At 38.9% G+C, this 15,628-nt stretch overlaps 1 protein-coding gene across 1 annotated transcript in view; it reads left to right on the top strand.

The window, feature by feature from the left end:
* Window positions 1–910: 910 nt before the first annotated feature.
* SLC17A8 (solute carrier family 17 member 8) overlaps window positions 911–15,628 on the top strand; it is a 28,063-nt gene continuing 13,345 nt past the window's right edge. The window contains exons 1-3 of the mRNA XM_061988709.1: window positions 911–1,026; window positions 8,178–8,430; window positions 11,852–11,970. Coding sequence (XP_061844693.1) covers window positions 926–1,026; window positions 8,178–8,430; window positions 11,852–11,970 — 473 coding nt within the window. The 5' untranslated portion in view covers window positions 911–925. The remainder of the gene's footprint in view (window positions 1,027–8,177; window positions 8,431–11,851; window positions 11,971–15,628) is intronic.

Below are 15,628 nucleotides of genomic sequence, written 5' to 3'. Positions count from 1 at the left end.
GTGTTGTCATCATAAAGTCAGGTCAAGCTGGACTGGTTCACATGTTTCAGCCATATTGTGTATCAAAACCGCAATGCATTGAATTTACATCTGATCTTTTATTGCTTATTCAAACAGCAACACACCAATGCACCTCTGCGTCTGTCTGCCCAAGGGCCCAATAATAAATGACCAGATTGGGGAAGGTGGCTCTGGGTGCAAATCAGAAGGAGCTTGGGTTAGAGGGGCTCATCTGGGTAGGGGACATATATTCCATTGGGAATAGGAACTGTAGCTTGCAGGGAACTCCCTCCCTGCAGAAAGGACAGTGAGATAATTGAATATGATTAAAGTTTAATATACCTCTTGTGTTTGCCATATATGCTCTTATTAATGAACTGGAGTGTCTTGAGGACAGGTATTGTGTCCGTTATCCGTTACTATAGCACCACCTTGCACAGGATCTAGGCGTGAGAGGCAGAGAGGGAGGGAGGGAGGGAGGGAGAGAGAGAGACAGGCAGTGAGGATGAGCCCCAGCAAGTCAGCCTGAGGTTTGCTTGTGGAGCAGGCAGCTGTGTCCTGCCCAGGGACACCAGCCTTTGGCAGCACCTCTAGCTTGCCAGCTGCAGCCTCTGGACTACCTGTCCCCATACAGGTACCTGACCCTGCACAGATGCACAGTAGAGCTGCTGCAAGTGCATCGACGAGTGTCAGAGCGCTTCTGAGCAGGTTTTGCTCCAGAGCTCTTCCTGACTGACTTTCTGGCTTTGGAAGATTTGTTTTGTTTTGTTTTTTTTTTCTTCTATGCTCTTTTCTTGAGCAACTGGTTGTTACTACAAGGGTCACTGAGGGGACCATCGGAGGCTCCCAAGACTGGCATCAGGAAATATGTCAGCAGAAGTGAATGCTTCTTAACATAAGGGATTCACTGAAGAAGAAATCCAAAATGCCTTTCAAGGGATTTGGTTCACTGAAGGAAAGATTTTTTAACCCAGGAAAGGAAGAGGTGAAGAACACCATTAGTGACTCGCTGGGGAATCTGAGAAGGTAAAAATCCAACAAAAAATTCCCAGATAGGTCCATTGGTTCAATTTATTAAAGAGAAACAAAGTAGAGACAAATGCATAAACATAAAACAGAATTTAGAGTTGCAAAATTAATATCTGAGTTCAGATAGTGAGACACCTTACTGCAAGATAGATGTAAAAGGAGCACTGTTACAATAGCATAAGACTATAGAGTATTTATATTAAACACAAAAAGGTAAAATAAGTTATAAAATAGTGTTCTAATATTACAAAGAACCTTAAAAACTGTTTTAATAGTAAAACTTTTAAATAATTATATTTGAATAATTCTATGGTTTAGCTTACATGAGAAAAACTGAGGATTTAATGAGAATTAACATTCCCAAATGATGTCACTTTTGAAATTAGGCTTAACGTTCCTGAATTACAGGAGCTTTTTCGAAAAATTCATTCCAAAACAGTAAGAGAAAATGTATTAAGTAGAGGTTTGTACAAGTGTGTTTACTGAGACTAACTGATTAGAAAGAGGAAAAGGAGAAGCAGCTGTTTGCTAGCAAAATAAGAAAAAATATTAAAGATTTTTATCTTAATCTGACAGTTTATGAAACAACAAACTGAAAGATCTTTGCTTTTTGATAAATGAAAATGTGATGTCACAAATGACTCGTTTCATAAAGTGAAAAAGATTTCTCATTTAAATGGAAGACTATTTCTACCAGTAATGTCCCCTGGCAACATTTATTTGTGTAATCAATAGATGAGAGGCAGAGAGTTCAGCAGTGTTTCTTGCATGCTTGATGTTTAGTGTTTCAAATGTTGTATGGATCAGGTCAGCACTTTAACTGGATATACTTTTAGTGATTTGTGTTTGCTTCCATATCCATCCCTTTGCCTTCTTATGGGAATGATGTTTCAGTCACAATATGGTTCTTAGTGCACCTAAACATGTCTTTGATCACAAGAAAATGTAGAATAATTTACATGAATTATACTACAGCATGTATATGAAAGAAAATAGGCACGTACACTTTTAAAGAAGTTATTATTATGCACTGGTAGATTGCCAGTTACCCTATTTATGTACCCTGTGAACAGAGTATCTCTGTTCCACACAATTTCAACTTAACTTTTCTTTATTTACAGGGTTATAGACAAAGCCTGACATTTTGCTTTTTTCTACTTTTATGATACTCTAAAATAATTCCAGGGATTCCATTTTTCTTTTAAAACATCAACTTGTAATTTAATTAATCATAAATTCTCTTTGCTGTGGGCTCTGCTGACCAATTTGACCAAGCACAGATGGGGCTTGTGTTTAGGGAGCATGTGAGGTGTCAGTACACTGGCTCTGATATATGGAAACGGTGTGAAAACTTTAAATTACTGATATTACACTCTTGGAGCCATGTATCAAGATTGTCATGCTGGTTCCTACACACTTGATAACACTGGAAGCTCTAACTTCAGCGGCATTGCTACCGAATCAAACCAAATACAACCTGAGTTGCGAAACAAGGTAGTTTAGAGGATTTAATTATTTTCTATTTTAAACATCTGTGTACCAATGCCCTTCTTGGATGTACTAGCCAGTGGGGGAAATAATCCAAACAATAAAAGGTTTTTTTACTATATCTACAATCAGATCTAAGCAAGAATTGCTCCAAGTTGAGAAGTCTTTTAGGAAATATGTATTCATATTTTCATGTTTCACTCTTTACAAAAACCTTCATGTTTTTAATTTGAACTTGACACTCTACAGCCGAGTCTAGAAACCAGAGCATACACTTCCATTTTCACATGATGGTACATATATATATTTACCAGCTGCAACCTTGACTTTGCTCTTTATCCAATCCAGTTGGCTTTAATATGATGTAAATCAGCAAATAATTTAGTTTCTCTTCTAGCATTTGATAGGTGATTCATTGTATTAATGCCCATTCTTGACTAGGCCTCCAAGCGTGATATCACTGAGTGCTGTGTGTTGATGTGGGACCAAAGCTAGCAAAGTGGGTAGAAAATTACATTTTAGCTTTGATAAATATGACAAGTCTATGCCTTTCTACCACATTTCCTTTCTTTCCCAAACAAGAGAGCAGATCCAGAAGCCAATGTTTGGCAAAACCAGCTGCCATATACCGCCTATTCTGTAATGATTGTCCACAGACAAGTTCAAATGCTAAAGCATAAGTAGCATAATTAATTTACTGAGTCCTCACAGCTGTGTGGCAACCTCAAATAATTTTGTGGGATGCTGTAAAATGAGAGTCTGCCCAGAGGAGGTTACTTAAGGATGACTGAACCCTGAAAGGGATCTCACTGCAAGGGACTGAGCTGGGGAGACCCAAGAAGCATCCTTATTTTACACTGTTGCCAATGGTTTAACTTGTGAAATATTAGAAGATGTGTTAGAATATATTTCAGATATTCTGTAGAAAATATTTTTATGCAACATTGGGTTAAATTAGTTAAATTACATTAGTTAAATTCAACAAGGCAGAGAAAAAAAATAGAGAATTTAAGGCTTGAGTGAAGGGGTATCAGAGCTGGTGGGACTCTGCAAGCCTTGTAAGTTTGCCATAAAATAAAGCTTGTCCTTCAGAGCTTCTTGGCAGGCACGAACACTTCAGGACTTGGTGAACTTCGTGTAGTCAAAGAAAAAAATAATGAACCAAAGTAAAATCTCAGGCTCTACCTACTCTGAGTATTTCAGGAGTCTTGGAATGGCTAATGGCAATTGTGAGCTTACTGACGAAGTCGGAAGTGACTAAGTGAATTTACAACTCAATAATGCCACTATTAATATGAAAAGTTATGTGGGTCAGTCATACAGCTGCTGTGTGTAGCGTGGACCCTGGTAGGTGTAACTCTGGCTGCTGTAGATGTCCCTTGATGAATTAGACAGTGTAAACTGCTAAAAACTGCAACTTGAAGCTGAGTGATACACCCTTTCATTGGACAGAGCTCCTCTGCTTGGGCTGGATTGTAGACATAGTGCTTTCGAATTCTTCCTGTGCACACAAGTACAGAGAATTCAGTGCACTGCAGCCCATGCAGCATGTGAGCACACTGTGGAGTGTCCAGGCTCAGATGGTTTGTGAGTTGTACATAGACCCTTGTACAATCGTTTTAGTCTGTTGCAGACCCAAAGGGCATCCTTTCAGTGCAGTGAAGCTCTGCAGAGGAGTAACTGCCAGGCTGCTCTGCAGCCTAGGAGTGCAGCACCTTTGAGAGGCAGTTCCATGGTGTGTGCATTTGAGACATGCCATGAGTTTTCATGCAAATACCATGCAGAAACCAGACAGAGTTCCCATGCACTGAGAAAGTTAAGAATGTTTGCCTGTCCATACTGGGATTTTGTACCAAAGCATCAATTGCAGGATTTGGTATGGAAAATTATTACCTTAACAAACCCTTGGAGGGTAAAGGAGACCTCAGAAGATTTTATCTGCTTTTGAATAAATTATATTTTTCAATAGTCATCGTGTAGGTTTCTGAAGATATGTCAGGATCTTCAGTAACTGTTGCACGTGATGACTGATGCCGGATTTGTGGGTGTGAGGTGTGAACATTGTGTATGACTGTGCTGTAGTTGCCTGTGAAAGACCATAATATCTAGTAAAAATCATTCCAGAATGTGTTCTCACATACATTAACGTTTGCCTGGAATTGCAGAATCTATGTGGTTTTAATCAAATTAAATTAAAAGATATGATTCTAATCCACCTACTTTATCATTTGAAGAAATAACTTACCCCTGTGCTAAAATCCCATAAATACAGATAGCTGAACATGCATGTCTTTTAGGAATTTTATTTATTGCTGATTGGAGTTTTTGAAATTTCTTTCATTCTTCCAAAATTCTGTTTGTGCCAGAGTAATCATTCAATAAAGAAGATACATTTTGCATGAAGGTGTTACAATATTGGGAAACAAAACATAGATACAGATATCTTCAAATAGCTTTTCTCACTTGCAAAGAGATGTATGTTTGCTCAAAAAAAGGAAATAGATTGATGCAAGGATCGAACATTTCCTGTGCAGCGAAATACTGTCTTGTATCAGATAAATAGAGAGCACCGACTCTGAAGCAGTTTTCTTCTAAAATTTCAGTGGCATTAACAAAATATATAGATCAAATGGAAGATATATTTCTCATCTCTTCATGAAGCTGCCATGCCTTCATTATACCCCTGTTCTATAAAATAAAGGCCAAAATTCAGGTCAAACATTGGCCCTGTGAATGGCTGCAGTGTTACTGCTTCATCCCACCTCCATTTTTGGACTGCTGTTGCAGAATACTTTTCTCCACGACAAAGCCGTTTTGTTAGCACTAAGCTTTGGGGGTATGAAATATACTGTGTGGATTTGGGGTATGGGTCAGTCCTCAACATGTTTTGTATTAATGAGTGGCTGAATACAACAGCAAAACAATCAGTTTCTCTACAGAGGCAATGCTGGACCATAGCGCGAGTCCTGACTCGCCACTCTTCACAGTGAATGTTCACTGCCTTCACAGCAGAAGGACATTTTTCTGCCTATCTGAGTTGGCAGCCAGCTGAGAATCAGAACAGATGTTTTGGCTTTGCGTGATGTGTCCAATCTTTGCCAGCAGCCTAAAATAATGCACCAATTAAACTATAAAGTCTCTCTTACAGAGAGCTTGGTAAAGGTATAAAAAATTGATAAACTGTGTCAATCAGTGTGTAAGATGACGTTAGAAGATGACAACTAAAAGATGTCTTTTGGTTTGTTAATAACTCTTTTGAAATGTCAAAAATTCTAGAAAATTATTATTCAATTGTCATCACTTCCTAAGGTCTTTATTTCATATATTTTTGTTCAGTTTACATCTACCTATATTAGCACACAGACCATGGAAAATACGCTGTCTTCTTTTTAAAGTGCCTGTCTGCGCTACTCTCTGTACTCTCATTTCACTAACAAATGCTGTTTCCCTGCCAGTGAATGGTAAGATCTCAATCACCTTCAATAACACCACAGTAAAAGCACATTTCCTGTGTTACCTTGCTTTAATGCAAAGTCTTCCCTCCAGCCCGATAATGAACTAATGATCTAACTTTGCAGTTAACACTGATTTGAGCGAGAGGTTAAATCAAACAATCCTGGGAGTTCCCTTCTGGCCCCAAATGCTCTGATTCTAGTGTTTCTTGGAACTGTGAGCTTATGGACTGCAATGTGCTTTTTTATTCTTTTCGCTAAAAGAAAGGCTGAAGTAATGCTTTTATGGTATGATGTAAAAAGTAATAATAAAGATAAAATGATAGAAATGCTGAGATTTTTAACTCCATAGTGGAAGGATATTTTTAAGCCCCCAGGAAGCCATACTTACGTATGTTCAGAAAACCCTTAGTATAGCATACTAAGGTAGTATAGCATACTACCCTGTTAGATTATGAGTCATCCATTACACTTCCAAAATGGAAGTAAAATGGACAAATCTGTAATTAAACACTGTTCTCCCAAAAATCCAACCACATACGATGTAAGTCAACTGTGTGTAGCCCATACAGGTATGCTCTGTTAACTTTCTTTATAGCTGATTTTTGTGTGGAAAACCAGAGTGCATTAGAATTCAAATGCACTACCAGATGTGTGAAAGAAGGAAATAGGTTACTCCTTATCAGAAAAGAGTGAATGAAATCATTTCATCATCTTATATGGCAAGCCAGGCTTCCTTTAGATTAGGTATCTGTTCATATTTTCACCGTATTGAGAGTAACTCTATGGCTGATGTAAAAGGAGTTGGATCCTGAGCTCACTACTTCAGAGCATTGCCAAAACTGAAAGGCTTTGTAAGGTAACTGCTGATTGGAATCTTCTTTTAAGTAAATACTTAACATTGAGCTCATGAGTGGTGTTTAGTGGGCTAGTCACGTATTCATAGCTAACTATGTGCTTAAGTGTTTCAGTATGTCAGGAAAGACATATTCTGCATTTAAAACAATTGCATAGAAGTTAATGTTACAGAGGAAATATTTAAATCCTGTCCAGTGATGTATGCTCAGTTCTCTCTTGCCTCACTTTTTCAACCAGAGACATTCCTTGGTCCTGCAGCACAGGATGCCGATATCTCCAATCAGTTTGGGAGACCAAAGTAATTTTTAATTGTACTATCACACAATTCCCAATTACGTGAAAGTGCCATTTTGTTTAACATGGCTGTCTCAGCTGGGATGTTTGTAGGAAAAGGAAAGGCCAGGTATGGAAAGCCAGAAGAGCTGTACTCTCGTGTCAGTTGGTAGCTAGTGGGCAGCCTCTCACAGGCTGAAATGTCTGCCCTGTTTTCTCCTGTCCTGAGTCTACATGCCAGAGCCTACATTCCTTCCAGTTCCTCCCAGCTGCACTGCGGTTGCCACACCAAATTTGGCCTCAGGCAAAGCCCTGTCAGCCTCCATTGTTGAGAAATGATGAATCAACAGTCCTTCAAATCACTATCTTCCTTCAGAGCTCATTTAATATTAAGTATTTTACACAAAGGACAACACTTTCAACAATAGGAGTTGCAAGAGTTCACTTTGCAATGACCTAAGTCCTTGTGGTGAGAGAATGTTTCAGAGAAGAGGAGACGTGGCTTCAAATCTCATCAGGCAGAGAAAGTTTGTGCCTGGCTCTTTTACATCTTAAACAGGGGCTCTGATCCCAGAGCCTTTTCTCCTCTTCAATATAGCCCTGAATTTTCTCTAACAAGTAAAAACAAATTTACAGGGAGTTTTGGGCAGAGCAAAACTATGCTTTGTGCTGTATTATCCCTCTCCTTGAAATACTGCCATCTCTGCTTAGTGGATCTAATTAGAAATTATGATTTATTCATGTGTAGTTTTTCCCAACAAACATCAGAATTTATCACAACAAAGCTCCATTTGTCTATCATAGTTGCATTCATGAGTAGCTTGTGAATATTTTCCAGCTAACTATCCAGTTAGGTGGCTTGGGTTTACAAACTTTAGAAGTCAATCCTGAAAAAGTGTAGTCTATGCTGACCCTTCAAATCGTGCACAGCATTAACTCATCATATAACCAAGAGACAAAGACCTTGCAAGGAGATGATGTAGTTTTTCACTGGAGCATGAAACTTCTCATCTATATTTTGGCAAATTTTACAGAGGCAATAGGGCATCTTCATATTCTCTTTTTTCATCCATTTAGGAAAATCGACGGCACCAATGTAGAGGAGGATCACATTGAGCTGACAGAAGAGGGGCGGCCTGTGCAGTCGAGCACCCGCCAACCGGCACTGTGTGACTGCCACTGCTGCGGGCTGCCCAAGCGCTACATCATCGCCATCATGAGTGGCCTGGGCTTTTGCATCTCCTTTGGAATTAGGTGCAACCTGGGTGTTGCCATTGTGGAAATGGTGAACAATAGCACTGTTTATGTTAATGGAAAACCAGAGCTACAGGTGAGAAAACGTCATCTTCTTTTCACTGTTCTAAGCAGATCCCATTGCAAAACCATTAAAGTGCCACATATCCAAGTACTTTGTATATGTAGATCAAAAACTGAGGGAGATAGTGAGCCTCCATTCACATAGATGTGTAGGTGCCTAATACCTATTTAGGTGTCAAAATCATGTTAAAAATCTGTAATATCTGAGAATTTGCAAAATCACAGAAGGTGTAAGTGGCAGAAACAAGAGAACTGATTTAGCTTGCATGTCTATCAGGTCCCTGATCTTTCAGTTATAGACAGATTTTGTTGTGGTGTAGGAGTTATCTCTCAGGGAAGCATGCTCTAAATCTGCTACAGAAGGAGTTATTAATTGCTGTGTGTATCAATGCACTGATTCTATTCATATCACTATATGACTTTCAAGACTTTAAAGTAGTCACTGTCAAGAAGGCAACAGGTTTTTATGGGTTATTTACAATGTGGACTTCTGTCTAATAGTATTCAGAGCTAGGTGCCAAGTTGTCTTAAAATTTGCAGTAGATGGCATGTAGTTCACAGCAGAGGCCCACAAACCTTTAACAATTCACTAAAGAAACTGCAGGTTCAGTGCATATCTTGGTTTCACCTGTGTTGGTATATGGCTGTGATATCATTAATCGCTTTATGGACTTTACAGTCTTGAACCTTTACATTTTCTTTATTGGATTGACTTCTTTTTGGATATTTTTGTCCTAACAAATGATTCACAAGTTTATTGACTCTTACCTGATGATTTCCCATGTGCTGAGATTTAGGGGAAAAGTCACTACAGAAGGACAAAGCACCATCAGACCCTTCCAAGGAATGGAGACTTTCCCCTTGTTTGTCAGCACATTCCATAAAATAAAACACATCTCTCAGAGTGGCAGATACCTTCTGTCATGTTTCTAGAAAGGTGTGCAAAGCTGTGCAATTATTCAACAACTCTTCTCCCAGATATTTTAACTATCAATAAAGTGCAGAAAGTGTGTATAGCAAATTTTCAAAGTTTGAGGTATGCCTACCTGCATGACTCACAGTCATAGGAGCAGTTGATTTGCCAAGACCAGAGATGATGCTTATGATTCTAGGATTGGAGGGTCAAATAAATCTCCCTTCCCTTCCCTTCCCTTCCCTTCCCTTCCCTTCCCTTCCCTTCCCTTCCCTTCCCTTCCCTTCCCTTCCCTTCCCTTCCCTTCCCTTCCCTTCCCTTCCCTTCCCTTCCCTTCCCTTCCCTTCCCTTCCCTTCCCTTCCCTTCCCTTCCCTTCCCTCATTATTCCATGGCCAGTCCTTCAGCATTTTTCTCTCCCTTTGCTAGCCATCAAGCAGAATGTTTCTAATAAACCCCAGAAAAAATTAACCAAAGTGAATAATTTCCTGTTGGGGGCATCTTTGTGGAAAGTGTCCTGGGTATCCTGGTGGCCAGCAAGCTCAATATGAATGAACAGTGTGCTCCTGCAGCAAAGAAAGCCAGTAGGACATTGGGTTGCATAAGCAAGGGCATCAGTATCAGAGATATTCTCTGTAGGGAATTGGGAGATGGCCCAACATTGGTCAATTTTAATATTCAACTGGACAGGATACTGAGCCATCTTGTCAAGGCCATGCTTTTGACAAGAAAGATTGGACCAGATGATCTTTGAGGTTTCTTCCAACCTGGTAGTCAATGATTCTATGATTCTACTTCTCCCTCATCTGCAGTCTTCACTGACCGGCTCCTGCTGCCTAGACTTCCTGCTGAATTTGGATTTATTCAGTCTAATTCCTGTTCCCTGTGATCCTACTGTGACTTCCAGGTTCTTCACACTGAAGCAAGGGAAAAGATGTGTCTGCATAGGCTGGGAAGCCTAGAAGAGTTATTTTGAGGAAATTTGGACAAACTTTTCTCACAAACCTCAAATTATTCTGTTTGGCCATGAGCACCTCCCAATACGGGAACTTTTTCCACGTCTCACGGTTATTCAGAAATAACCACTACCTAGAAACTAAACTGGAAATCACTAGTAGGAAAATAGGTGTTTGAAACAGAATTGTATCTCAGCAGAGGAAAGTGTGTCTCTTGTCAGAATGTGTGTTGATGGGGAACAAAATCTTTCAGGCCTCTGTAAGAAAGCCTTGCTAATTAATGCCATCTTTCTCCCTGCAGGGCAAATGACGAGTTGTTTTTCAATTTATTTGTTTGGGAAAAAAAATCAGCCTACTGGGAAAAACTGGTTCTTTTTACACAGCAAGTCATTATAATAATAAAAAATATGTTAAGATTCATCACTCGTTTTCATTTTTTCTGTAGTTTTATTGGCAATATTAATTCAGAATATGAAAGACATCTCTGCTTCTTCCTCACATGATGCATAGCTTTCACTGACAAGCGATTAACATAAAAATGATCATGAAGCAAAAGACTGTGTTTTTTCTTTTCTCCAAAACAGTTCTTCTGAACTGAGAATCCAAGGAGAAAAAGTTAACATTGATCTTGCTTTAGTGTGATTATATTGATCCAGGCCCTGTCTCACCTTCCAGAATGGAGGGAAGGCACCTTTGATCCACCTTTGTTTTCTTCACTTCCTCTATGTTTTGCCCTGGGCTTTGTTTACCTTTCTCTGAGCAAAGTATGTCAATCAGGGCATCAGAGAACAGGAATGTCTTTGTTCAGGAAGAGTCTTGAGAAGACAGAAACTGCTTGGTACTCGAGGTGTACATTGAAAGGATTTCTTTTGGTTGTAGGCATTTTTTTTGATAGGACCCATATATGAGCAGCCTATGGCTGGTCTTCTGCATCCAAATCCAGCTCTACATCTAGTATCAGTTTTAATAAAAGATAATGTAGTCAGAAAGCTAGTACTACCTAGTTTTATTTCCAGATGTATTTGTCTTCAGGTGTTAGCCCTCCCCGACACCTTACCCTTCCCTTTTCTACTCCCATGCCACTTAATGCAGAGGGCGAATGGTCAGACGTCGACCCTGACTGACAAGGAGAACCATGGATAAGCCTGTCTAGGAAGCTGATCAACACAAATTTACCTAAGCAATCTTGATAACCTTGGGGAAAAGGATATGTCCATTTAAAGGCAAGAGGTCCTTGTTATAATACTGAGCAGACTTGGAAAGAAAGGTTTCAGGACTAAACAACCCAGAGGGAAGCAGTGACATGTGGCAAAGACGAAAGTCCACGACTAGCTGCCTTCTGACTGAAAGTTTTCCCCTTCCTATCGACCTGAATGAAAACAATAGCCTCACATGGGAGTCTGACATCCTTTTCCCTTAACTGAGAGACATCAAGCTCAGCCACATCAGCCAGCAAGAGGCTGCCTTGATTTGGAGGATGAGGTGATGTTTATGTGACTTCCAAACAGAAGTTATCTTAGAATTAGTATGCTTCATATAACAACATTTTTTTATCCTTCTTTTACAGAAAGCCCAATTCAACTGGGATCCAGAAACAGTGGGACTCATTCATGGCTCTTTTTTTTGGGGCTACATTGTGACACAAATTCCCGGAGGGTTCATCTCAAACAAATTGGCTGCAAACAGGTAAGTAAACAATTATCAAACGAATTAAGCTTTACAGTCTGATGACAGTTTTACACTGTTTAAATGGTGATGTGTGAATTAATGTCTATCAGGAATATACATCTGAAATTGAACATGCAGTATTTATGTCTATAACCAAAAATAGGGGTAGATTTTCATTATGGGTCTATTGCTGATTCTCCCAGTTTGACTTGTTAATCTCAAATATTTGCACATTTCCCCTCCAAACAAGAATGCTTTCTAGGTAATGTTAAGAAAATCAACCTAGTACCTCAGACAATGATTGTAGCATTTTTCTTTCAAAAGGTACTTTAGTGCTTTTTATTAGCTGTACACCAAACAATAATTTTCCAACAAAAATTGACCTTCTTTAAAGATTTGTTGTGGACTGCAGCTCGGCATGTAGGAATTACAGACCTATTGATATTGTGAAGATAAAAATCCATCCTCATGCACACAGATATCCTTGCCATGGCTGAATACAGTACAGACTGTAATTAGAATTGCCTAGAACTTCTAATAGAGCTTCATGATTTCTATTTGGTGAACTCTGAGAATCCATACTGATTTTTTTTTTCCATGCTCATTGTGTTTGTGGGATTTTTTTCCTAATTCAACTGCTTTCAAAAATAAGTATCTAATTTTGCCAAAGATAATTTTCATCTTGAGCTTCACTTCAAAAAGTCTTCAGAACTGGAACCATGATCACAGGAGAGAGATTGTCTGAAGACAGCTGGTTGTTAGTGAGCTCATGAGAGGTGCATGTTAAGAGTGTCTGAAATCTTCAGATAAATAAGATGATTGGCACAACTTTCATTCTCTACAAACAAGATGTGACATCTACAAATGCTTTCAGAATGGGAAAAAGTCTAAGACCAGTTACACATTCTTTTGCCCTAAATCAAAGTACTTTGCTCTGTGCATTCTGCAAAGAATGAAGAGTTACAAGAATGCCTGGGTGTTCTTCCCACCCATATGCCCTTATGAAAATAATTCCAGGACACAGTCATCCCATAGAATTGCCCAGAATTTCAGTGCCAACTCCCCCCTGTCTGTAACCAAAAGTTACTCAGATTTCAGTTTGCACTGCTTCCTCAACACTACTAGCATCCTCAATTATTCATTTCTCTACCACGTGAAAGTGCCTAAGTAGAGTATTTTTCCATCTGCTGTGTAATCCAAACAAATTAGCTGAGCTTAATCATTTCCCTAGCTTTTCTAGTCTTGCTATCAGCTTTTGCAGCAGAAGGACCTCAAAACACAGATGTGCACGCTGTTGGCTGAATAATTCAGCATATTATTAGTTTAGCTTTTTTGTCCTTATTTTTCTTTCAAATAGTAAAATCAACCATGATTACACTGCAACTCAATGTATTCTGTCAGCAAACTACTTCCTTAGGTATGTGTTGGGCACATGCACAGAAAGCTGTATTTCTGTCCCCATGACAGGTTCAGGATCAATCTAATGCTATACTACAACATCACATTATGGATTTAACTATCATAGCTGGGTTTAGGAGTAGAATTTGCTGAGAAACAACAATATCCCAAAACTGAGCTCAAAGAGAATTGTCTTTGGAGTTAATATGATTCACAAGTCTGTCTAACACTTTGTTTTTCCTTTATTGCTTGCTTATCCAACAAATTTCAGCTTGGGTAGATTCACTATCAGTGATGAGTTTCTGTTTCAGAGCAGTTACTTGCCAAGATTCAGGTCAGAAAAACAGGAGATCTGGAGCCAATCTCTGGACTCACCACCCCTATAAAGAGAAATGCAAGTTTTTTTGTCCCAGCTGCACTCTCACAATGACAGGTATCATTCTATCCTACTGCTGACATTACAGATTTGAGTACAGACTCTTTACCACCTGTTTAAATCCTGCTCAACACTTAGCAACCTTGAACATCCATAGACACCTCCAGCCTAGGCACTCTGCTAATTCATAGAGTTAACTATAATACTGTGGCATTCAAATGGATTTCAGAACAGCAGAAAATATTGAGTACTTTAGAGTTTTGTACCAAAACCATCAAACCCCTTGTAATTTGCTTTACACTTTTGTCCAAATTTGTGTAGGTCTGCATTCTACCAAAAACTTCATGAACCATTTAGTGACACTGTCCCTTTATCTCACTGCTCCTCCTTGAATGTGCATCTACACGTACATTCATCATTGTTTAGTGGTGACAAGGATATATGAAACGTAAGGCACCTCCTGATATCAGTTTTCAACATTGTGCTGGGCATGATATTGTTTTCGGCCTGTTTTGATCCCAAAGTGGCAATTGGCCAGGGTTCACAGCAGTGAGGAGACAAGAGTATACAAATGAATTGAAACGAACTGAGATAATTTTACTACATGGTGGGGATCTACCTCTTTGGGATAAATGGTGTGAACTGCTGGAAAGATGCTGCCTTGTGGAAACGCTGCTCAACCTCTTAAATAGCAGCAGAAAAGTGGCTGGTTCTAACTCAGTATAAATGATACATTTACAACGAAAGCATATTAAGTGCTGGTGCTAATAGAAGTAGCAGAGATTAGAAACTCAATATTCAGAGCTAACTGCTTGGATAATTAAACACATTCTCTTTCTTGTGGCTTATTCTTTCATGTGTTTATTATTTGGCACAATTTGCTGTAGTTCCCTGAGACTGTCAATAGCATCACAATAACAGGCCTGGTATTTCTATTCATGTCAAGGAAGCAAGGTGCAAAAATCTTTTCCTCACCAATCATAATAGAGAGATAAGTAATATTTATTTCTCAGCTAAAAGTTTACTTGACTTTGAGAACAGTCTCCTGAATGTCAAGATATGACCATAGACATTGTATCGTAGTTCACATTTTCAGACTGCTTTCTATATAAATCAATTCCTTTGTCACTTCTCTTCACCAGTCTATCCAGACTCTTTGCTTTTGTGTGCATCTGTTGAGTGCTTTCTTGTCATTCAGATTATGAGCTGTCTAGGCGTGGACTGATGTAGACAATTTAGACAAAAGAATATTGACCTTTAACTGTAGATTCTTTGCACTGTAACGCTACCATTAATCCTTCTGTGAATAATAACATCAGATTTAAAAAAAAAAAGAAATTACATATATTTCCTGTGAATGTTTTCAAAAAGAGACTTAAATGTAAATCATTGAAATCCTTATTAAAAAAAAAAAAAGAAGAAGAAGAAATGGCAACAAAAGGTTTTAAAAGTTTATAAATATTTGGAAGTGGAGTGTGATAAATAACTATGAATAATATCTGTGTTTGACTTTGGCAGAAAAATCAAAAGGGAGAGAAATGCTGTTGTTGCCCAAATTATATTATTTCTGATCATACATCTGTCCAATACCAATCACAGATCAGAAGAAAGCTTAACGTATCTTTCTGAAATGCCACATGCATAACAAGACAATTCAAAGCTTGTTAAACATCACTGAGTTTGGAAAAGGAACTTAAGTTATGATCCACAAACAGCATCATGCTGTTAGCTAACATCAGTATAACTGGGAGTTGAGGGCCTTGAACAAAAGAGCTCGCTTTTTTTCTCAGGATGTCTCCTTGGATCTTGGAACAAGACAGAGCAGCTTTGGGCTGACCTTCCATATTCTAAGTGCTGTGGTCCCCGGGGCCACCAACTGCTGGAACTTTCTGTCTGCAGAAT

Source organism: Colius striatus, chromosome 1 (genome assembly GCF_028858725.1).
Source record: "Colius striatus isolate bColStr4 chromosome 1, bColStr4.1.hap1, whole genome shotgun sequence".
Classification (NCBI taxonomy): domain Eukaryota; kingdom Metazoa; phylum Chordata; class Aves; order Coliiformes; family Coliidae; genus Colius; species Colius striatus.
This window is presented reverse-complemented; position numbering and strand designations above follow the sequence as displayed.